Here is a 24252-nt window from a genome sequence, read left to right on the forward strand (position 1 = left end):
AGACTAGTTAGAGCTTAATTTAACACACAAACCATCTACAAATAGTTGGAAAGAAAGAACATTTATATAGTATCATGAGCAATCAGCCTTTCAACTTTGCAGAGTGATTGCTCATGATGTTATATCTTTCGTTCCCATGGAAAGCACTCATCACTACTTCTACATTTCTTTAGTTTTGTTTAAAGTCTGCTAGGCTTTCCGAGGGTACTTCTATCGGAATCCCTCACAGCGCAGGGTCACTGCCGACTTGAAGTGCGCATGATATGACTACAAACCAGAATTTGTTAAGCTGAAAGCCTTTGGTTGCTTGTGTTTCTCTTACATTAATCAAGTTAAGAGAGATAAATTGGACAGGAAAGCAGATGTTGGAATTTTTGTAGGCTACAAATCATCTTCTAACGCCTACAGAATCTACTTGTCAAACCACAAAAAAGTCGTAATCAGCAGAGATGTCCAATTCCATGAGTCAAATAGTTAGAGCTGAGATGCTGACAAAAATATTGAGCTTCATGAGGAAGATGATGGCATAAATGATGAACTTGTTAGAGAAACCTGATCACTTTTTTGCATCTATCAAAGGTGTAATGTTGTTGTAGTGGAGCCTGCAGGGTATAAAGAAGCTACAGTTGATAAAAAAATGGATAGCTACAATGAATGAAGTGTTTAGTATGATTGAAAAGAATCAAACATGGGAATTGGTGGTCAGACCAAATCACAAGAAAGCTATAGGAATGAAATGGGTTTATAGAACCAAACTCAATCCTGATGGTTCAGTAAACTAGTACAAGGCAAGGTTGGTCGTCAAAGGGTATGCTCAAATTATCAATAGCTAAAAACTCGGTTTTCCATGACAGAACAAAATACTTTAAAATAAAATTCTACTTTCTTTGTGACGTTCAAAAGGAAGGAGAAATGCAATTGGTTTATTGCAGTGCAAAAAATCAATATGCTAATATTTTCACAAGGCAAAACTAGATAGGCAAAAGCTTGGAGTTTGCAGCTCCAACATCATGGAGTGTTAACTTTTATGATTTTTGAAGTTGCATTAGTTATATTTTATCCTAGTCTTTAGGAAAATAAAATATCAGTCCTTATTTCTTGGCAAATAAAGTAGTCAAAAAAAAAGATTACCTTGATTTATAGCATATTTTTCTGCATTTTAATTTCAAAATCTTGTTGTATAAATAAATCGCTTGATTATTGAATAAAATGTATGATTTTGCAAGTTCTTTAAATGCTTTCTGCACTTTGTTAACAAAATAGAAGTAACTGATAGCTGCACAATTTTAAATGAAGAAACTATTATCCATGAATATACAGAAGTGGATAAAATTCTTGAAGGTGGGAGATGTGAACCTGGTCAAAATTTTTACTATATCTTTAACCTAAAGAAATATATATATATACGTGCATCATTGTTGCTTACTATCCATATATCTACATAAATTTTCAATAAATTCAGGGTTTGTAAAGAAAACAATCTTTAAAATAAAATCAAAGACGAAAAATATGTAAGATCTTGTTTCATACATTAAACTATGAAATTTATACAAATGTATATTTAGTTGTATGAATTATAAACTGGTTAATTTATACAAAAGGATACACATAAACAAAGCGAAAAGTGTAGAAACTGCTAATAATGCAAGTAACGAAAGAAAAATATAGATAATTTATAAGCTTAAATTATTCAAAATCACCAGGTTAGAGCTTAATTTAACACACAAACCATCTACAATTTGTTGAAAAGAAAGAACATTTATATAGCATCATGAGCAATCAGCCTTTCAACTTTGCAGAGTAACTGCTCATGATGTTATATCGTTCTTTCCCATGGAAAGCTCTCATCACTGCTTCTACATTTCTTTAGTTTTGTTTAAAGTCTGCTAGCCTTTCCGAGGGTTCTTCTATCGGAATCCCTCACAGCGCAGGAGCCCAGTAATCAGCACCGTTGTCACTGCCGACTTGAAGTGTGCATGAAACAGGAACCAAACACAACCCTCTACTCCTAAGGTCCTTCTTTGGTTCTTCATCACATTCCTTCTATAATATATTATATGTAAAAAATGAATATTTATCATGTACGTGAAATTAAAAAAATTGGAAATATTAAGAAATTATAGCATTAATTTTAGTTGTCAAGAAGAATTACCTGCTGATCGGGACCACCTTTCCTCTTCATGGAGTTTTCATTCAACTGCTACACAAATTCAAAAAAGTATATATTAGCATTTTAATTCATTTGTCAAACTAAAGCACATTTCATTGATTTTCCATTTGTTTTAGCTTAATTATTTAATTAAATGTAAACAAAAAATGATTTTTATGAAGAGTAAAGCTAAGCACATTGTTCTTTTGAAACTTTCTTTATTTTCTTTTTATTAAACAAAAATACAGTAAAGGGATAGCTTTTCTCGAAATTCAAGTATTGCCCCACTAATGGATCCAATAAAGCTTATTACCTGACCAGGGTCTTCAGGAAATTTACAGTTTCTCTCCCCTTGAACCTAAACAACAACATCATACCAATCATTAATCAATTAATTGCTCATAAACATATACATATACATATTCTCATGCATAGATAAATAGAAGAATATGAGAACCTAAACAAAAGATAAAATATACTTGTTCTTACAGGCTGTTGCTGCCTCATGTTTCCTGAACCATTGCCCAGGTACGGTAAGCTGAGAGCCTATAGTCGAAGAGTGGGTGTAAGATAATGAATAATACTTAGGACTTCGATAACAAAATATTTTAAAATTTTTGTCTGAAGCAGAGACTTTAAACAGTGTGGTGCTAGTGTTATTGATGGTTACTGATTGATTTCATGGCTGTTTGCAGGAAGAAAAAGAAAAAGAAATTACCTCAATTTGACTCTGAAGGAATCTGATGTACCCAATAGCTTCTAACAAGACAGAGGCTGTGTCAGTCTGCAAAAAGATGTAAAACCATCACAAACCTCCAAAGTCATTTTTAATGTCTTTTTTAAAAAATAAAAATAAAAACCTTCTTTTATAGGTCTTCTCCATAAAGTCATAAAGATGTAAATCTTTGAACCTTCTTAAACGTCATTGATTAATGCTTAATTATACCTTCCCAAATGGAGACACAAGCTGGTGAAGTGCTGTAATTCTGTCCCCTAGTTTTTCCTTCCTCACCTGTTATGAATATAAATTAATTTATAAAATCAGAAGAAAAAAGTTGATGATTAATTAGTTAATTACTTTTCACATTCATACATACATATATATACATATGATAGGGGAGAGAGAGAGAGAGCAAGGCCAAAAGCATCATCAGCTGTGAAGAAATGGACAATCAGAGAAGGACAAACTTTTACCAGCCCACAGATGAGAGTGTGTTTGTTTTCTGGTTTAAGGGTATCTTATATGAGTGTGCGTGCAATTTGTGTTTATGTGGTGAATATGACAGATATAGAAAGAGATCAGAAATGGAGGCTGAAAGCTTAGGTCAATATTTTACTGGGTTTTCTTTTCTTCTGTTTTTTTTTTTATACATTACCTTGAAGGTGGATTGGGTTGCAGAGGGTTGAACCCTAGCTTTCTTCCATGCCCCGCCACTGGCACTGCTGTTACACTACCAAAACAAGAAAACAAAAAAAAAAAAGGAACGAGAACGAAAAAACACCATATATTTGATATCACTTGAAATAGATCAGAAAACCCTAAATTAATGTGTGTAATTATAACTTTCTGTTTGAAATTTTCTTTCTTTGTTCCACTCACCTCAGAAGACCGTTCTGGGTGTGGCTGCCTTGCATCAGCTTTGTTGCCAGAAAATTCCAACATCTTACTACTGGAACTAGTTACACCTGACTTGGGGGATAAAGCTGAAGAAGTAGCCATTATTTGATGAGACCAAGCTGGTTTATTTGCCTGATGATGAAAATCTTCATTTGCATGACCATACACATAACTATTTGGGTTTTCTTGCTTCACATCCACAGCAGAAATAGCATTTGAAGCTTGGTGTAATGATTGTTCTTCCCAGTTTTCCAACTTCTTGGGTTGAACTTGAAACTGGCCTATGCCACCCTTTTCTTCTTCACCCATCAATCCACAACTACAAATAACGGCATATAACACAAATTATTTTAATCAAGTGTGTATCTGTATGGTATAATATATACTTATGGACTGAATCAAAGTGATAAAGGGATAAGAGAGAGAGAGAGAGAGAAAGAGAGAGAAAGAGTTACAAGAGTAGTTGGCTCCATGACTGAGGAAGCTCCTGGCTATTATCATTCCAAGAGGAGGAAGAAGAAGAAGTGGGTGTGGGAGTGAATTGAGGGAATAAAGTAGTGGGAGAAGGAGGTAAGAAATGAGGAGGAGGTTGTAGATGAGTTGTCGGCGGTGGGCGCATGGTAGTGTTGATGTTCCACCAGTTAAGGTTTCCAGCCGTCATTTGCTGCAGTGGTGAGCTCTGCAACACTCCTCGGTTCATGGCGTCCTCCCTCACCAGCAAACTATCAAATGAACTAATAATGATGTTGGTGGTGGACTGATGGCTTCAAAAACTTAATATTTAACTTCCTCCTTGTTTTCGTTTTTCTCTTTCCTTTATCGAATCAAAAACAAGTGATTGTAGAGAAAGTTTGAGATCTGTTCCGATACTAGCTCAAGTAGAGGGGGAAGAAAGAAGAAATCATCAACTCCTATTTATTCCGTTTGAGAGAATTTGAATTAAAACCTTAGTGTTTTTTTTTCCCTTATTCCCTTTAATTCTTTATTGCTTTGCCTTTTTCTTTCTCTCTTTCTTTTATGTTTTCCTTCTGTTTCTTCCTATTTCCCCTGCTTGTGCTTTATCTCAAAGTGGGACAGAAAAAGTAGTAGCAATTAATTAATTTCTAATTATTCATAACAAAGGATAATTTAGAAGAATATAATTTTTTTAATTGGTCAACTTTTTTGAAATTTAAAATAATGTTCGGCTTTTTGAGAGGGTGTATGAAAGCGCACTAAACTGGACCCGTATTCGGAATGGTCATTTTTCAATGGCCAAAATTTAGACGTTGCCAACTATAAAATTTTTTAAGGAGCAACGATTATTTTTTTTCCTATAAATATCAAGTCATTTTTCATTATTTTCACTCAAATTCAATTTTCTCCATTCTCTCTAAACACTCATCTCTCAATTTTATCAATTTTCTCATGTTTTGTTCGAAATTTTCTAATGCACTTGTTTAAAAATATTATAATTTTATTTTATTATTTTGTATATTATTCATTTCGGTTAAATTTTTCACCAATGGCAAGCTCTCTGATTCATTTCAACGACAATCACATTTCTATCGCTCAATCAATAATGGTAAGTAAAAAATTTTAATTTCCTTATTTTCAATTAAGTTAATTTTAAAGGTTTTAATTTTTAAAATATTTTAAAATATTTTATTTTGTCAATATAAATAGGCGGATGGTCGTGTTTTGGAGAGACTCATACATAATTTGTCAAAGTGTACAAACACTAAAATTCATGGTTATTTGCAATATACGGGATTCTTACATGTGTATCGTATGCTCATGGGTTGCAAATTGGATCTTATACTTATCAGTGTGTTAGTGGGAAAATGGAGACCCGAGATGCACACATTCTATCTTCTATGCGATGAGTGTACAATCACACTCAATGACGTAGCTTTACAATTGTCATTCTTGGTAAAGAGGACATTTGCAAGGCATTTTGGGGGAATGTGTCAAAAAGTTTCAAGGTGACTAGATAGATATGAAATGATTGGAAAATAATTTCAAAGACCTTTCTCCAAACGCGACTAACGTCGCCAAAGAACAATATTCCTGAACATTCATCCTAAGGTTAATCGGGGGCATTCTAATGCCCGATAAATCTCAAATTTTGATATACATAAGGTGGCTACTACACCTAGTCGACTTTAAATAATACAAACGACTGAGTTGGGGATCAACCATGTTGGCCATGTTGTACAAGGAGTTGTGTCAGGCGATAGAACAAAATAAAATGTTAATTGGTGGTTGTCTGCTCCTACTATAATCATGGGCATGGTGGTAGCCACCATTTCTACGTCCCCGAGTGAATGACCCTTAAGCATTCCCATTGGTGATAAGGTAAAATTCATTCGATAATAATATATATTTAATATAGTAAATGTTGCTTATTTATTATATGTTTGACTTAACATATTATTTGAGTAGGTGGAACCATGGGTAGAGTTATATGGGACTACTAAAGCAGCTAAAAGATATCCGGCTACTATTAGATCAACGCTCGGAAGCCGATGTTAGTTATTGATTTTTTTCAAACCTATAATAATTACAGAATGATTTGGAATTTAAAATTTTGTAGATAACAAAATTTATAATTGTGCATTACAGTTTGAATGGATGTTATACGTCGATCTGGATATCATAGAATGCCTCCTGCCCGAATTTTTTGCCATTCAGATATTTGGGATGCAAATGTGTCATTGATAGTTTACATGACAATAGAGATGCACGAATCAGATCGAGTGATGCGACAATTCGAGTAAAGACAAAAAAATTCATTGCCACTGCAAGATATGGAAGCACTGCACAAGTTTGATTTGTGAGGGAAACCCAATGAAAATTTACAAGATTTCCACAATGAGTATATCGACAATTGGGATCGTAGGATGGGTTTTTTACCAATTCACAAACTTTTTTCTCATTGGGCATGGCGACTTGTTTGGAGTACATGCCTTGGTTTAGAGTAGTCGGCAAGCCATATCTACTGTCGGTGGAGGCGAGCAGTAGGCAACTTCGTTCGAAAAGGCAACGATGACTGCACTAGCATCATAGATTCGAAGCAAATGCCGTGACAGGTTCGTCATCGACTCCAACCCAACAAATACCACTAATGTCTGTACTACATCTGGGTTAGTTCCTTCCGTATATTCTTGTTTCTTTCACTAACATCATGATTTTTTTTCACAAGCACAACATTATGCACCACACTATGCACCACTACAACATCTTGCATCTACAACTTCATCCCCAGTATATTATGCCCCGATGCTGACATTGATGCCGACACTAATGTCATCATCAATGCCAATATCAATGCCCGCATCAATGCTAACATATCAGGGTTTTACGACATCATACAATTATTTATCGATAGTGTCACAAACACTCACTGCGTTGTTGTTTTACCGAGGTGGCTTATCATTGCAACCACATTCTCGTAGAATGAAGGACACACGATGAGAGGCTAAGATGACACTGTACTCAAGCACAGAAGAAGGGGATAGAAACGAAGACGAGGATGAAGACGGCAGTGGAGATGAAGTTAAAGACGAGGGTCGAGATGAAGATGAGTACAAGGGTTGAGGTGAAGAAGAAGAAGATGAAGACGATGATCACGACCAAAAGGAGGAGTTGACACCCAAACTTGTATGTAGCAATCCTACTCGTAAATGGTCATTTTTATATATTTCTATTGCAACTCATAATTGTGTTTGTTAAATTTTAATTTAAATTGGGCTTAATTTTCCATATATAATATTTTATATGAAATACGTAACGGTCTGAAAATCAGTGGTGTCGAAAAATGTTGTTTTGAAAGTCCGTTTTCGTAAACCAAAGCCATAAACATCTTTATTCAATATTTACAGAGTTATATAGTAGGCGAATTGAATCGAATTAGAGATTAATTAAGGTACAAAGACTAAATAGTAAAAATGATAAAAGTTCAATTACAAGATATATTTTAATTGATACTTGAAGTAGCGCTTAAAATAGAAAATTTTCAACTACATGGATGTTAGTAGACAATAGAAAATACAAATGAAATACAACAAAAATGAATGAATAGATTTTGTACAAAAAAAGCATTGTAATAAATTTTTGTACAAAAAAATATGTTAACGACGTTAGAGCCTCAATCTATCCCTCAATACAGAACATGTTGTATTCGTATGCCCTGGGTTTCTACAATATTCACATAACCTTTATCGATTGTCCCTCTCTTGAACATTCATATTGGTGCGCAACTAAGTAGAAGTTAGACGATCTTTTGGGACATGACTCAAGTTCATATTCGAGGTCAACTCAAATGGGGAATTAGACACTAGCGGCTACATACTCTCATCTAGGACAGATGAGAATTCATATCTTCATACATTGTGCATGCATTCCAGTCTTTACACATCATTAACATAATCTATGTGATCTATTCATATGTTCGTACATGCAACAATTACATGTGCGCATAAGAATCAAAGCACCTTGAATCTCCTACAATCGCACGTCTTTTTGGTATGTCAACACAGTATGATGCCTCTAACATGTCTTGGTTGGGTCTAGCATACTCCGTGACCCAAAATCTCAGGTTTCGACGCGAACAACACACTACATACATAGTGTTTGCTCTCTTTGCATTTTGTCTAATTTCTTTCATGATATCCTAGTATCAAACGTGATAGTCCATTATTATTCCAACATATGCAGTAGCTCGCTTTGGAAATAAGGTTGCCAAGCGGAAGTATGTTTTTTTGTGAAATTTGAGGTTATCGGTAAATGATGTGTCCCATTCAATACGGAATTGATGCATTCCGCTAGATTCATTATCATGTGCCCGTGCCATAGACCCCCCGCTATATAATTATGTCTACTATTTAAATGGTATGTTAGTGAGGTAGTCTGCACCGGCACTATTGATGGCACACAAGTTATCCAACATTTCATGGAAATGACGTTGGATGAGCTCGTACCCTATCGAGAAAAGTGTACCTATGAATAAAAATAATGAACGAAATATGGTTTAACATGATTATGGAAATAGTGGCAACTACATACCCATGTCAATGCATTAATTTTACTCACTTTTCGAAGGCAATTTTGAGTGGTAGTTAGAGCCAACATATCTTATATAGTACTTATGGTGTGTGTGATCCCAAAGCCTACCATGCTGTTCAATAGCGTCCAAGATTCTGGGTCTCCTATCGGGTTTGACACATATGTCAGATTGTGGGCAAACGTGATGGTACAATCGACTAAGGAAAAAAAATCTCATTCATTTGCCTTTTCAGAGGGAGTTATTGCAAATACTATCGACAGAATCCTCCGATTGCCATCTTGGCAACGACCATCAATAATCGATGCTCATACCTCCTGTACAACCAGGTTTTATCAATTTGTACCAAAGGTTTGTAGTGCCAAAAATCTTCCCTGCATTGATCAAAGGTCTAAAAAAATTGATGGGATACTCTTTTCCCAATGACCAGACAATCACTGAAGTATGTTGGATGCGTTTCCAGATTGGTTACAAAACCTAGTATGTACCGATTTAATACCTTTTTTTTTGCGACCCATGTCTTGTAGAACAATGGCGTGTAATCGTACTAGCTACAAAATTGGCAATCAACACCGAGATGGGAATCTTAGGACTCAGTTTCACCATAAGTAGAATTATGTCAAATATCATGCTAAAGTCTAGCCACGGATGATCCTGCCTTACACCTACAAAGAACGAGTTAAAGTTATGTTATTGACAAAAACGAAGACCCCGGTCAGGTCACATTATGTTAGATATCGGGTGATCGTATCGTGCACATTTTGCAACACAAGTATATAGATCAATATGCTTATTTATTGTCCGCAAGTCTATTTTCTTCCGAAAAGATATCATGATTTTTCATTTGTACCTCCAACGGCGCATTGTGCACTTTCCCTCAAATTTATCCGAATGAAATTTTGTGACATGATAGTTCATGCCGTTCTTAAAGCTGTATCACTTTAGTGCAAGAAGAAAAACATCTTTGTTGGGATACTTTAAGCCAACTTCCAATACCTGGACATTTTTCAATAAACTTGCATGGCTAGGTGTTTTGTACGGGAGCTACTGGAACTTTAAACCACTATCGGTGGAGATTTTGATGTTGGTTATGTGGGGAGGAGGTTTATATGCCTTGAATCGTGAACCTAGATTCGGAGCATTGTCTGAACCATCATCGTCAGAATCACAAGGTTCTGGCTCAGTTGGAATTTGCTCTGGTTAAAAAAAATGCTACTTTTGAATCTTCCAAAACGGACTGCCAAATTAGACCGAGGTCTGAATCTAATCCGTCAACAACATTCGCTACCCCTTCTTCCTGATCTGCATCTTCTTCCTCAATTGCATCTTTCTTGTCATCTTTAACCAAATGGTTTAATGTACCCTTGTCGGATTTGACTTTACATTGATTGAATGTCGTGCCCAAGTGTTGAGGTTCGGGTTACTCTCATACCCCGACTGATAATGGATGCTAAAGTTGAAATCGATGCTTGAGACTAAATAATGTCTACCCATTAATGCTTTGAGGATATCACAATAGGAGCTTTGTAGCAAACCAATGAACCCACCGCACAACTGTGTAGTAGGACTTTTGTTTCTGCTTTGATTCTCGCATTAACTGCAACAATGGTCAAAAATGGACCAACTCCATCAACCTCGACAAGCTAAACATAAAACTCCATTAAAGCATTTCCGCTTGAGTAGTGTAATGATATGACCGCCTCCAACTTGAGCTTGCCTTTCACATCAAATAGTTCATACTTAAAGGGGTCAACCAATGCCAGATATCTACATTGTAAGCTCAAAATTCTTCCCCAGATCAAACCCCCAACTTTCTTCCTGATTCTAGTTCATAGCTCATGCAATTGAATGGTATGGTTCACTCATCATTTCATTTCAATTTAAAATGAATTAGACATTTAGAATAAAAAAAATCTTTATATGGTTATTCAAAGAAATGCAGATGACACTCACAGTGCAACTCTTCAAAAAAGAATGAATTTGTTACGTGTCTAAGTATTGAATACTTCAATAGTTTAATAACAAAAAATAATGAGGAGGGAGGGAAAGCGTGCTTCAAAATGCATTTTCATCAAATAATAATAATAAAAGGCTTTTTTATTTGCTTGAAAACGTATTTCAAAAATTAATTAACTTCATCAAGCGCGTGCTTCAAAGAGTCTTTAGTATGCTTCAAAACGTGCTTAAAATCTTACCTGGGATTCTTGGGACCAGGGTACTTTTTTTAAGGTTTAAATGGTGGTGGTAAGAAAGCTCGTTCAGCTGGGCTAGCTTTTCTGCTGACATGGTAGGAAAGCGTGCCCAACTAGATGCGCTTTCCAATAAATACAAGGAAAACACGTCTAGTTGGGTGCGTTTCCTACCATGTCAACAGGAAAGCTTACCTAGTTGGACAAGCTTTCTTACCACCTCCACTAAAATCTTGAAAAAATTTTCGTGATCCCGAAAATCCCGGGCAAGATTTGAGGCTCCTCTTTCAAATATTCGATGAAAATGCCTCTCTTGCAACGCGTTTTCAACCATGGGGTTTTTTCTCTCCAATCTCACCTTTCCCCCGCGCCTATAAAAAGAGGGCTCTCCCTTCATACTCTATCATCCCTAAACCCATCATCTCTCTTAGCCACCATCTTTCCACTTTATAATATTTCTCTTTCGGTTTTCTTCCCTGCTTCAATGTTAAAAAATTTCGTCGCTAATAAATTTTTTTGTTTGAGGTATTCTTGAATCGTTGGTGATGCGTTATTGTTCTGAGACACATACATTTCATATATCCTGTCGAGATTGAACCATTACCTTGGAAACCTATCCTTTGGAAGTCGGGTTCTGAGGTGATTTTGCTTTATATGGTCACAGGTGAAATTCTACGTGGAGGTCTCGGTCGACAACCATTATGATTGCACCGGAAAGCCATTTATTTTTCCCTATGATTATGGTCTCAATCTTATGTATGGTATATATAATGCATCATTTGCGGGTATCCAAAAAACTTGAACTCGTGATCGTATAACGACCGTCAATTGGCCCCTAGTTATACTCGAACTTGTGACCATATAATGGCAGTCAACTGGGTCCTCCACTTAGACTTCGATCTGTGGCCATATCAAGCATTGCCATCCCGAAACCTAACTTTTATAAGATGGGTTTCTAAGGTAATGGTTCTATCCCGACATGACATATGGAATGTATGTGTTCTGAGACACATTATCGCATCCCCAGTCCCTCAAATCTACCTATAAACTTTCACGATTTCACTCCCAAAATCCTAAACACTAAACCCTAATTCCTAAACAAAAAAGCCCCTAATGCTAACCCTAAAAACTACATACAAAATCAGAAGCGAAAAAGAAAAAGTGTGAAAACCCGTCTAACTGGGCACGTTTTCCTGCCAACTATACTGAAAGTGTATCCATTTGGACGCGCTTTCACGCTCTCTCTATCTCTCTCTCTAAAATTAGCCTATTTCCCTAAATTTTGAAGGAAAAAAAAGGCCTATTTGACCAATTAATCAGCATATTTGGCTAAATTAGCCAATAACAATACATATGGAAATATGGAAAAGTATTTTTTATATTATCACTAAAAAAATTTAGATTTCAAAAATGGATTAAAATTTTGACAAATATATTATAGGAGATAATAAAAAGTTTCATTAATTGTATATTAAATAGTTGTCTTAAAAGTAAATAAATAAATAAAATAGCAATTAACTTAATAGTAAGATTTGAATATTTGGAATTTTTACTATTTCGTATTAAGTGCTCTATTATTATAAACTATGTGTAGCTTACTCTAGAGATTTATTCAGATAATTTTTTAAATATTTTATTTACATTATAAATATTGAAATGTGTATTATTTGTACATATAATTGTGGTACTTTTATAAGAATAAAAAAGATAGTCACCAAATCTACATTTTTATTATTGAAAATGAATTTTTATTTTTAAATATTAAAAATATGTTTTTTAATTTTTTAAAAATATATAAAACTAGAAAATATTTTCAACAAATAAATGAAGCTTAATATTCCTAGTTATAATCTTATTTTAATTTTCATATATCATACACAAATTAAATTAAGTGTTTAAGGTTATTATAATTGCCTTTGATATGAGTATGAGCAAGTATGAAGTTTTAGTTGAGTGGCTGCCTTAATCATGAGGTTATATAAATAAATATTTTTTAAACATTATTCATGTATAGTAGTTATTAGTGTCACGGGGTTAGACTTTCAGTCTTACAATTCGTGCGGTCTTAAGCAATTCTTTTGACTCAAATATGCTTAAGTTAGCTTAACTCCCACAAAGTGAGTATTCTCGTAAAATTCCTCCAAAGCGCCAATTTATATAGTGAAAGCAACTCAAGCCAAAAGAATGCTCAAAAAAACAGAATAGCCGCAGAAAAACAATGCACGAGAGGTGATTGAGTAAATGCTTTTAATATATTCTCTCAAAGAATACAAGATACAATGGATGATTTATAACTGAGAGGGGGACTCTTTATTTATAGTTTAGCTCTCCAAATCCAACGGTCTAGCTAAATTTACATCGACGTATGAGATAAAGCCTATCTCTACCATTAAAGGATTTACAAGATTACATAACCAAATCAAATCTTATCATATTTTATTCTCCTCAATATTCTAAGATTAGTTTTCCTTTGTAGGCTAATTTTCCATATTTGCTTCATTAGGCCACTCAGGCTTCAAATAGACATGTTTTTTCATAAATTCTTTGAATCGAGTCAGTTCTTGTGGACCAAATGAGCATCATCTAATTGATAGACCTCCATGAGACACATTTGTGTAATGATCATAAATTTTGCACCTTGACATGTGTCACTAACACAAATTACATAAATATAAACATCATATTTCAGTTTAATTTTTTTAGAAATGGAACTATACATATAATGCTAAACAATGACGTTAAGATGATGGATTTTTTTTTTTTAAAAGTCATTTTGACCTTTCATTTAAATTTTTTAAATCTTTTTTAGCTTTTTTTTGTCAAATCACCCCTAAATGAGTGGAAATGTTAACTTTTCCTTAACTTTCTAACGTTGCTTCCACATGGATTGTCACGTAAGTGACATGTCAACATTTAATTAATTTTTTAAAATTTAAAAAATATTTTTTATATTTTTTAATATTTTTAATAATATTATAATTTTTTGAATTTTAAAATTTTGAGAAATCGTCAGTAAAGTTAAAAAATGTTAACTTTTTCTTCATTTTGGAGTGATTTAACAAGAAAAACGAAAAATTAAAAGCTAAAAAGATAAAAAAAATTAAATAAAGAGTTAAAATAATTTTTTATAAAATTAAAGAGTCAAATAAATTATTATACCAAAAAAATAAAACAAAGTAAATAATAGAAATAATGTATAATAATGAGCTAAAAAACGTGCGGTAAATAATGAGTGAGTATAAAACTGGCCCGTGAAAGAGGAGAGGAGATGGATGACTAAAATAGACAACACTTTTTGGGGGTTTTTTTTCTTACTAAAATAATATGAAAAAATTAATTACTTAAATAATATAAACTAAATTACCTAAAAAGGCCCATTTCCAAGCATATTTACGTAAATAGGCCGATTACACCATTATTTACCGGAAAGGGCCACTTTTTGCAAAAGCGCATACGTGGCCGCATTTAAGGGGGAAATTGCTAGCAAAGCGCTCCCCCAAGGGAGCTTTTTTGCCACGTAAACAAAACGCATCCACATCAACGCGTTTTGCTGATGTGGCAAAAAACGCTCCCTTGGGGCGCGCTTTGCAGGCAACTTTTGAACCCCAACGGTTATTTTTTTTACCATTGGGGGGGTCCAACGGTAAAAAAGTATAAAATCCCCCTCCTATTATTTCACACTATTTTCTTTACAATTTAGCAAAAAATCTCTACAATTTCTCCCTAAAGCTCTCAAATTTCTCATTAAATTTCTCAAAGCTCTTTATAATTAGTTATTTACTTTAATTTTTTTATAATTTCAAGAATATTTGATCGTGTTAGCAATGACTAGGGGATTAATTCGTCTTTATCTTAAACTTATCTCCGTCGAACAAATGAAACTGGTAAGGGTTTAATTTAAATTTTGAATATTATTTAATATTTTTTTCATTTATGTAATTTTAATTAATTTGTATTTTATAATTTTTTATAACAGTCTGTAGATCGAGTGTTACAATGTTATATTCGTAATATGTCTGATCCACCATCACCGTTGATAGAAAATTACTTGAGGGAAGTAGGTTTTTGGCACACGGTGACTATAGGCCGAGGGTGAAAGTTAGATCCGAAACTCATTAGCTCATTAATAGAGAGGTGGAGACCAGAGACACACACATTCCATCTTCTATGCGGAGAGTGTACTATCACATTGAAGGATGTCCAATTATAATTAGGATTGCCCGTGTATGGGGCCGCACTCATTTAGTCTGTTCAATCTGCTAATTGGGGAGCCATATACTACGATCTTTTGGGTGCGATTTCGGATAATATCTACAGAGGTCGGATCGAGATGGGCTAATTACGAGACACAATCCTGGAGAATGATTCGACTGAAGTAGAAAGAATACGATATGCTCGGGCATATATACTTGAGATGATTTGAGTTTATTTGATGCTGGACTTGTCACAAAACCTCGTACATCTAAGGTGGCCACTGAAACTCGTTGATTTTAGAATAGCTGGCGAACTTAGTTGGGGTTCTGTCGTGTTGACAACATTGTACCAAGAGATGTGCGGGGCGACACCACCAAATAAAGCCAAAATTGGAGGTTGCCTATCACTGCTACAATCATGGGCTCGGTTTCGCTTTCCATTTTTACATCCTCCAGTGAACCAACCTTATACATTCCCACTCATAACGAGGTAAAATTTTTATTTGATTTTAAAATTATTCCATAGATTTAAAATAAAATTGTATGCTAGAAATTTATTTAATTAGGTGGAACCATCCGGCAAGTTATGTTGAAATACCTATCGCTCTTGAAGATATACGACTTCTTTTAGACCAACGGTCAGAAGCACAAGTAAGTATTAAATAAAATATATATACATAAAATAGTCATTTCATATTTAGTATTTATTATTTAGTATTATGTATATAACTAATATTTTCAATGGACGCCATACGAGGATCCGGCAATATGGGTTGTAATTCTGGAAAAATTCTTTCAAAATCCGAACATTTGGCATGTTAAGGTATCATTGGTCAACTATGCTACTGTCTGCATCAGATGGATAGAGTGTTGCGATAATTTAGATTCGGACAATCGATTCCAAAGGAGCCTAAGACGCTCGATGACCAGCACAAAATCGACTTACGACTAACGAATATGGATTGGCCGATATTCTGATCAGAATATATCAAAATTTAGGAAAACCGGTATAATCATATACCTGACCGCGAACCGATCATCGTCCTAGAGTTAGCGTGCACCCCGAATTACATGCCATAGTTTAGGATCCATAGTAAGTCATATTTGCTATCGGAAGAGAAGAGGCATCAACAAATCCGTATGGAAAGGGAACGACGAGACTCTTTAAATCCAATGAGAATGGATAACGACACGGGCCCAACAACAGAACCCACATAATCACCGAGCCTATCAATAGCGTCGCCCACACAATCACCGAGCCCAATGCGTCAACCGACGACACCCATATCACAACCCCTTCAAATTATGCTAGGTGCGTATCCTAGCCCTTATATGTATCTTAACCCTTATATGTTTCTTTTTTCCAGTCCTATGCCAAGTTGGAATACATGGCCTGGTGCATCTCCTTTCCCGATGGCTCCGACTCAACAGATGATATATATGCCATCGTCGTTGTAGAGATCGTACGAGGCACTGTCGCTGAGCTCATCTCATTATCATTCCCAATCGCCTTACGAGATTCAAACACCTCCGCCATGGGTGATGCAAACACATCCACATTCTTTATTCTACCAAGGTAAGTCATCCTTCCAACATCTATAACCGGATCAACCACAACCCCCGCAGCGCGTAATCGTCGTCCACCCCTATGTGGCACTGATTTTGACCGGCATATACATTGGTTTTTTTAATATATTTGTAGAAGTTGTTTCTATATTGTTTCATTTAATAAAAAAGAAGTTTTTTTAATATTTTAATAGTAAATTAATTTTATATTTTAAATAAAATATAAGTTCTTTTGAATAAGGCTGAATAGAAATAATGCAATATCATTTCATAACAGCAATTATCAACTATTTCGGTTTGGACATGATCGAATTGTATGACCTGGGTTCCTACACCATCACACAAATTCTGTTGGTTTATTCTTTCCTGGATATCCATATTATTACGTATTCTACTCGAGCAAGGTTAACCTTTTGGTTTACGACGTAATTCTCTATCCGCTAATAACTTAAACGGTACAAGCGATATAGACAGCCACTTACGTTTATCTGGGACCGGTGGGAATACGTGTCTCCACACATTGTACATGTTTTCTATTTTGTACACTTTGTCGACATATCTCATGGGATCAAAACGGAGATTTTGACAACCTGCAATTGTATGAGTGCATGGATAACGAAGTGCGTCAAACGTCCCACAGTCGTAAGTCTTATTTATCAGGTGTACACGATATTGCCCGTCGATAATACATTGGCTTGGTGTGTCAAACTCCGTCGCATGAAACCATAGATTGTCGAGATCGTAACACACAGTGTGCATCGTGTTGGCCCGTGCCTTTACCTTGTTAATTTCTTGTAATACCTTCCACAACAACACATGGCCTCCCTACATTTGGCCTTTATAACTTGCTGTTCACTTTGGAAATAATGCCGCCACAAGAATATGTCTCTCACACAACCGAGGTTATCGGCAAATGACACGTTCCTTTTAGAATAGAATTTATGCGTTCAACAAGGTTTATGGTCATATGACCATATCATAGGCCGCCATCGTATGCTTGTGTCTACTGTTTAAAAGGACTATTATAGAGGTAGTCTGCGCATTGATCATTAACTGAACTCAAATTCCCTAACATCTCATGAAAACGATCCTTTTTGATCTCGTACCCTGCCAATATAAGTTGATAGCGATAATTACATACCAATATTCCATTCAGAATAAATTGAATATTACAACCGAAATTATATTAATAGAGATTAAATACCCATGTTGGTCACTTGCTTTCGTTCTGTCGTAGACCAATATTGTCCATAGTAGTTGGGCGCAACGTGCCTTAGACAATACTGATGGTGTGTGCGAACCCATAGGCTTCCATGTCACTCAATTGCAGTTAGTATTTCAATGCCTCGATCTGATATAACGCAGATATTAGGTTGGGGGCATACATGCCTCCTTAACCTATAAAGAAAGAAATCCCAATCATCAGCTGACTCCCCTGGTGTTATTGCAAAAGCAATTGGAAGGATTCTCCCACCGCCATCCTGTGCCACAGCTAGCAATAGCTGATGGGTGTATCTACCATACATAAAGGTACCGTTAATTTGTACCAATGGCTTGTAGTGCACAAATGCGTCCCGGCATTGCTTAAAGCTCCAGAACAGATGCTTAAACACTTGGCATCCATAGAGCAATCGGTCGTTATAGTATGCAGGGACCATTTCAAGGTCTGTTATGCAACCTGGGACGTACCTCTCCAGCACCTGACACCACTGCCAAACCTCATTATATGAAGCATCCCACCCACTATGCATCTTTTCCAATACCTTTTACTTAGCTATCCAAGCCTTGCAGCAAGAAGGAATGTACCTCAATTGGCTACGAATACTGACAATTATGCATGACACAGAAGTTCTAGGATTCGCCTTTAACATCAGTAGTATTAAGCTAGCTATCATGCTTGAATCCATCTTGGGATGATCTTGTGAAACACCTATCAATGAAGTACGTTACATAATGCAACATTAAGTAATAGCATTATTATTCAAAACCCTAAACACCTAGTGATACTGTACCGACAACACAGATATGTGGACTTTTGTACTTTTTTATCTCCTACAAGCCTATCTTTTTCCTAAAAGAAGCCATGATTTTCCATGAACATGTACCGTCTTACACTGCACACTTGGCCTCAAACTTCTCAGATTTGGATTTAACCATACTGTAGTTAACCCCATGATTGATGCTATATTGTTTTAAAGCACCAAGAAAACTATCCTTACTGGAAAAATCCTTACCAACTTCCAAATCACCCTAATCCAATGTTGAACCTGTATGGCCACACATCATCTGTCGATATATCGACATTATGCATGTGAGCTGGAGGCGAGTACGCCCTGAATCTCGAATCTTCTTCTTCTTTATCTGAAGCCCCTTCAACATCTTCAGGTTCGGATGAAGAGGCTCTGGTTCAGAAAATAATGCAACTTCTGCACCATTAGGGCCGGACTCTCGAGGTGGATCCACATCGGACTCACCATCCAACTTACCATTATCTGCAACGTACGAGGTCCCCTCACTAGTGGACGTCGTAAAGAGTACATCATCCCTTCTTGTGGACGTTTCGTAACATCCCTAATCAGATGTGGATTTCCAACCACTAGAACTTGATGTCATTCTCTAACACGTATTTCCAGCAACGAACATTGACCCATCAATGTACATGTCCCATCCACTAACCGAGTGTAGTGCAGGAGTTGTGTTTTCCATATTGACACCAAACATGGGTGCTTCCGTATTCTGCCTCCCACTAACGGAGTGTCGGTTAAGGGTGGTGTATTCCTCTCGAACAGCAGTTGATGTTGAAGTCACAAATGTTTCATTTGGCGATAAAAATTGAACATATAACTCAAGATAGGGTGATCCACTAACAAGATGAGTCTGCACCCGCCTCTAAGCTACGAACACCTTTGATATCAAATGAGTCATATGTCATGGGATCAATCAAAGCACAAAATCGATACTTAATAGAAGAAACACTACTTGGCGTCATTCCGAAGCTTTTGCGCCTAACTCTTTTACAAAATTCTGTAAAATCTATACTCTGGTTAAAAACTATTCGCACTGTGTTCTCTGATAAAAAACAATGTCATTTCGGTGTCACGACCTTACCATCATAGTAAAAAACATCACTAATACGTTCACTCTTCTTCAATTTCAATTCTGCTTAGCCTCTCTAATTTTACTTGCTGTAACTTATGCATCCTGAGAATAAAATTTGCCTCGTTTATAGCCTAAGGTCAATCATGAACTACTGTAGATTAAGAGCGTCCACGTGGGAGCTTTTTTCAGAAATTTTGCTGACATTGCATCCTACTTGAAGCGATTTTGACACTATTTGTTCAAAAACATCTTCTCAAAATTATTTTTTCAGGAACAACTCTAGAAAAAGAGCGTCCACGTGTGAGCTTTTTTTAGAAATTTTGTTGACATTGCATCTTGCTTGAAGCGTTTTTGACACTATTTGTTCAGAAACATCTTCTCAAAATTATTTTTTCAGGAACTACTATAGAAAAAGAGCATCCATGTAGGAGCTTTTTTCAGAAATTTTGCTGACATTGCATCCTGCTTAAAGCGTTTTTGACACTATTTGTTCAGAAACATCTTCTCAAAATTATTTTTTTCAAGAACTACTGTAGAAAAAGAGCGTCCACATGGGAGCTTTTTTCTGAAATTTTGCTGACATTGCATCTTGCTAGAAACATTTTTGACATTATTTGTTCAAAAACCTCTTCTCAAAATTATTTTTTCAGGAACTACTGTAGAAAAAGAGCGTTCACGTGGGAGCTTTTTTATGTAATTTTGCAGATAGTGCATCCTGCTTAAAGCGTTTTTGACACTATTTGTTCAGAAATGTCTTCTCAAAATTATTTTTTCATGAAGTACTGTAGAAAAAGAGCGTCCACGTGAGAGCTTTTTTCTGTAATTTTGCTGACAGTGCATTCTGCTTGAAGCGTTCTTGACACTATTTGTTCAGAAACGTCTTCATAAAATTATTTTTTTAGGGTACAAAATAGTCAATTTTGTTAAAAAATAAACAAATATTATTTTAAAAAAACTAAACCTTAATTTAATTAAATTTAACCCCAAAACCCTACACCCTAATTTAATTTATTTAAAACTCTAGAACCCTAATTTACTTAACTTATCTAAAAACCAAAAATCCTAATTTAACTTATTTAAAACACTAATTTATTTAAAAACCCTAAACCTAAAACTCTAATTTATTTAAAACCCTAACTTAATTTATTTAAAACCCTAAAAACCCTAATTTACTTAATTTCTTTAATAACCTTAAACACTAATTTAAATAATTTTTATAAAATAACTCTAAATCCTAATTTATTTTTAAAATCTACTAAAACTCTAAACCCTAACTCATTTTAACAAAAACCTAAACACTAAATCCTAACTTATTTTGGCAAAACCCTAACCCTAAAAACCTTAAAAAATTCTAGGGACTAAACATGAAAATATCCCTAACATATAAAAACACGGAGCAAAGCGTGCCCTTAAGGGAGCGTTTTTTGCCACGTCAGCAAAACCCGCTGATGTGGAAGCATTTTGCTGACGTGGCAAAAAATGCTCCCTTTAGGGCGCACTTTGCTGGCAATTCCCCCCTTAAACGCAGCTACATAGTCGCGTTTTGTAAAAAGTGGCCCTTTCCTGTAAATAATGGTGTAATCGGCCCATTTCCGTAAATATGCCTAGAAATGGGCCTTTTTAGGTAATTTAGTCAATAATATATATTGAAAATTATTAATAAAATAATATATTTTCAATAAACACCCTAAATCGCCACATGAACTGATAATTTTTTTTATCAATTTGATCCTTATTCTGAAAAAGCGTATATACAATTACAATTTTTAAAAAAATATATTTTGTTTCTTCCTATTTTCATTAAAAATATGAAAAAAAATATTTTTTTCGTATTTTTATGTTTTCATTGAAAATATGAAAAAAATAAGCTGTTAAAAAATTTGTAATTGTGTATGTACTTTTTAAGAGTAAGGACTAAATTGATCAAAATTATAAATATTGAAGGTTAAAAAAATATTTTATTTTTTTTATATCACCCAAATCAACAATTCTAATGTAAAGATTGATGGAGGACCAACATTTTAAATAAAAAGTATATAAACTTAAAGTCTCAAAATAAAAGTATCGGGATTAAATTTTAAATTTCGATCTTTGGTAGATTTAAACATTTTTTTCCTTCCCTCTCTCCATAAACCAGAAATCTGAAAAAAAGAAAATACTGATTTTAACCCATTCTTGAATTGAATGGAAAAATAATATTTTTAGAAAAAATTCACCCTTCGCTGTTGACATGTTTGCTCTAGATCTATTGTATTGGTGTCATAAACAAAATAAACAAGCAAAACTAACTAGTATTTGGAGAGTACAATTATTAGTTTCTTCTTTTAGAAGTTATGTACTTTTTTCTTTTTGCTACATGTACTAAATTGCAATAATGTAAAACAACAGCAGTAACACCAAATTAAAAAAAAAGAATATATATACATACACACTAATTAGTGCTTGTTATATATACACCCATAAATATATATTTTTATTAGGATAAATATTAAAATTATACATAAAGTTTGATACAATATGCAATGTCATATGTAAGCTTTAATTTTATGTAATTTTATACATAAAATTTTGATTCAATTTAATTTTCAAAAACTACTAACAACAGTATCAAATTATAATTTTTTGTTGATATATTACAATACAAACAATTATATTTTTTTAGTGAATTATTCTAAAGATTACATAGGCATATTCATAAGTAATTTGCTTCTAGTATTTTCCTCTTTTAGGGCCTCTTGCATCTCCATAGGGGAACTTCGAACATGTACAAATCTTCATAATTTGAAAGGGTCATTTTTGCTAATGCATCAGAAATCTTGTTAGTTTCCCTGGGGACATATCTCAAACACCACTTTTCTTCAATTAATAGAATCTTACGGATCCGCTTAACCAGAGTAGAATTTGACCCTTTAGGTTTGCTATTATTAATAGTGTAACGCCCCAATTTTCGAGAATTCTGTGAATGTTGGCATAGGTTTAATTATGTTAGTAGGCCTCTAGAAGGCCCAAGCTTAAGATAGAACTCGACAATTTTAGTTAATTTTTGTTCCATAAGAAAAAGGGGGTGAAATTATGAAATAGGACCTATGTGAAAATGTTTGAAAATGCTATATGCTAAATTGAAGTGGCCAAACAAATAGGAGTGCAAAATAGGAGGATTTGCATGACAAACCTCCCATTTTACATGAAGTGGCCGGCCATCATGTTGGTGGTAGACAATATGTGCACTTGATATTAATAATTTATTGTACAAATTGATAAAAATTGATAATGGGTTAGGAAAATGTTCCATGATGGGCATGATAAGCATTATGGGCATATTTTTATTGGAGTTATGGCATAGGTATGGCACAAATAATATATGTTATTTTGTGTCATAAAATGTTTAGTAATAGAATAACAAAAAGGAAGTAAAGGAATGTTTTTGTTCATCCTTGTTGATGATAGCCAAAAATAGAAGAGAAAGGAGAGGAAAAGAGCTCTTGTATATTCAGTCACTTGGGGAAGAAAAAAATCCAAGGTAAGTTCATGGTAGTTGCTTCTATTTTGATGTTCATGAGTTCTTCTTGATTCTGCCTTAACTCTTGAAGCATATTTTCGTTTTTGGTTGTGTTGCGAGCATTTGGTCATGAATTAAAATGAAGGAAATGGTTGTTGTTTCATGTTCTTTTGATGAAAAATGGAAGATAGGTGAAGTTGAGCCAAACAAATGAGCATGCATGTGCCTTAGATGCTAAGGGGAAAAATCGGCTAATAGGTTGTGCTTTAAAATGATGAAATGGAGATTATACTTAAGTAAAATCATAGATATGTGATGATTGATTGGTGATATACATGTTTAAATAACATGCATGCAAGGTATGTGTGAAAGAGTGATTTGGTAATAAATCTGCTTGGAACAGCAGCAGTAACGTGAATTTGGAAAATCACCATAAATTGTAGGAGTTGAATTAGAAGCTGAATAAATTATGTAATTAAAGCTTAATGAGTCTAGTTTCAAATGAAATAAACGAGAACATATTTTGAATTCTGTACAATGAGAAATTTGATTTCTAATGAAGAGTGGTCAGATTAGTCAAACAGTGAAACATGGGAAAATTTAAGAAAAATCTGGTATTGATTGGCCATACCAAAAATTCTGAAAATTTTATGGATAGAAGATATATGAGTCTATTTTCATAGAAAATTAATGGCACTTGATTTGGAGTTTCGTAGCTCCAGTTATAAATGATTTAGTGATTGTTGCTCAGGAAGACAACTTGCAGTGAAATTATGATTATGTGGTAAACATTGACAAAAATTTGTTAATGAGTTGCTTATTGATTTCTTATAAGCTTACTATGATCTGTAGGTGTGGTTGGCCGAATATCGTAAGGGGTTAATACGTAGTTTGT

The 24252-nt window shown here is 34.6% G+C and overlaps 1 protein-coding gene across 7 annotated transcripts; it reads right to left on the reverse strand.

The window, feature by feature from the left end:
- Positions 1-1686: 1686 nt before the first annotated feature.
- On the reverse strand, positions 1687-4809 carry LOC107962754 (transcription factor bHLH68). 7 transcript variants are annotated; one of them, XM_016899251.2, is made up of 9 exons: positions 4223-4809; positions 3750-4086; positions 3526-3600; positions 3096-3161; positions 2868-2933; positions 2639-2695; positions 2463-2507; positions 2153-2197; positions 1687-2043 (listed from the first exon to the last, which is right to left on the reverse strand). In XM_016899251.2, the coding sequence occupies exons 1-9, from the start codon at positions 4465-4467 to the stop codon at positions 1921-1923; spliced, it is 1059 nt and encodes a 352-aa protein (XP_016754740.1). In that variant the 5' UTR covers positions 4468-4809; the 3' UTR covers positions 1687-1920. The 7 variants fall into 7 exon arrangements, 4 of the variants coding, with proteins under 4 accessions (XP_016754740.1, XP_016754742.1, XP_016754741.1 ...); XM_016899253.2 differs by having other exon boundaries at positions 1687-2040; positions 4223-4808; XM_016899252.2 differs by having other exon boundaries at positions 1687-2040; positions 2153-2200; positions 4223-4808.
- Between the last annotated feature and the right edge of the window lie 19443 nt (positions 4810-24252).

The sequence above is a fragment of the Gossypium hirsutum genome, chromosome A06 (assembly GCF_007990345.1).
Source record: "Gossypium hirsutum isolate 1008001.06 chromosome A06, Gossypium_hirsutum_v2.1, whole genome shotgun sequence".
Taxonomy (NCBI): domain Eukaryota; kingdom Viridiplantae; phylum Streptophyta; class Magnoliopsida; order Malvales; family Malvaceae; genus Gossypium; species Gossypium hirsutum.

Coding starts and splice junctions, on each gene's coding strand:
- LOC107962754 (XM_016899250.2), bottom strand. CDS start 4,467: ATGAACCGAGGAGTGTTGCAGAGCTCACCACTGCAGCAAATGACGGCT. Junction 4,087..4,222: donor TCATGGAGCCAACTACTCTT/GTAACTCTTTCT, acceptor CGTTATTTGTAG/TTGTGGATTGATGGGTGAAG. Junction 3,601..3,749: donor ACCCAGAACGGTCTTCTGAG/GTGAGTGGAACA, acceptor TTGTTTTGGTAG/TGTAACAGCAGTGCCAGTGG.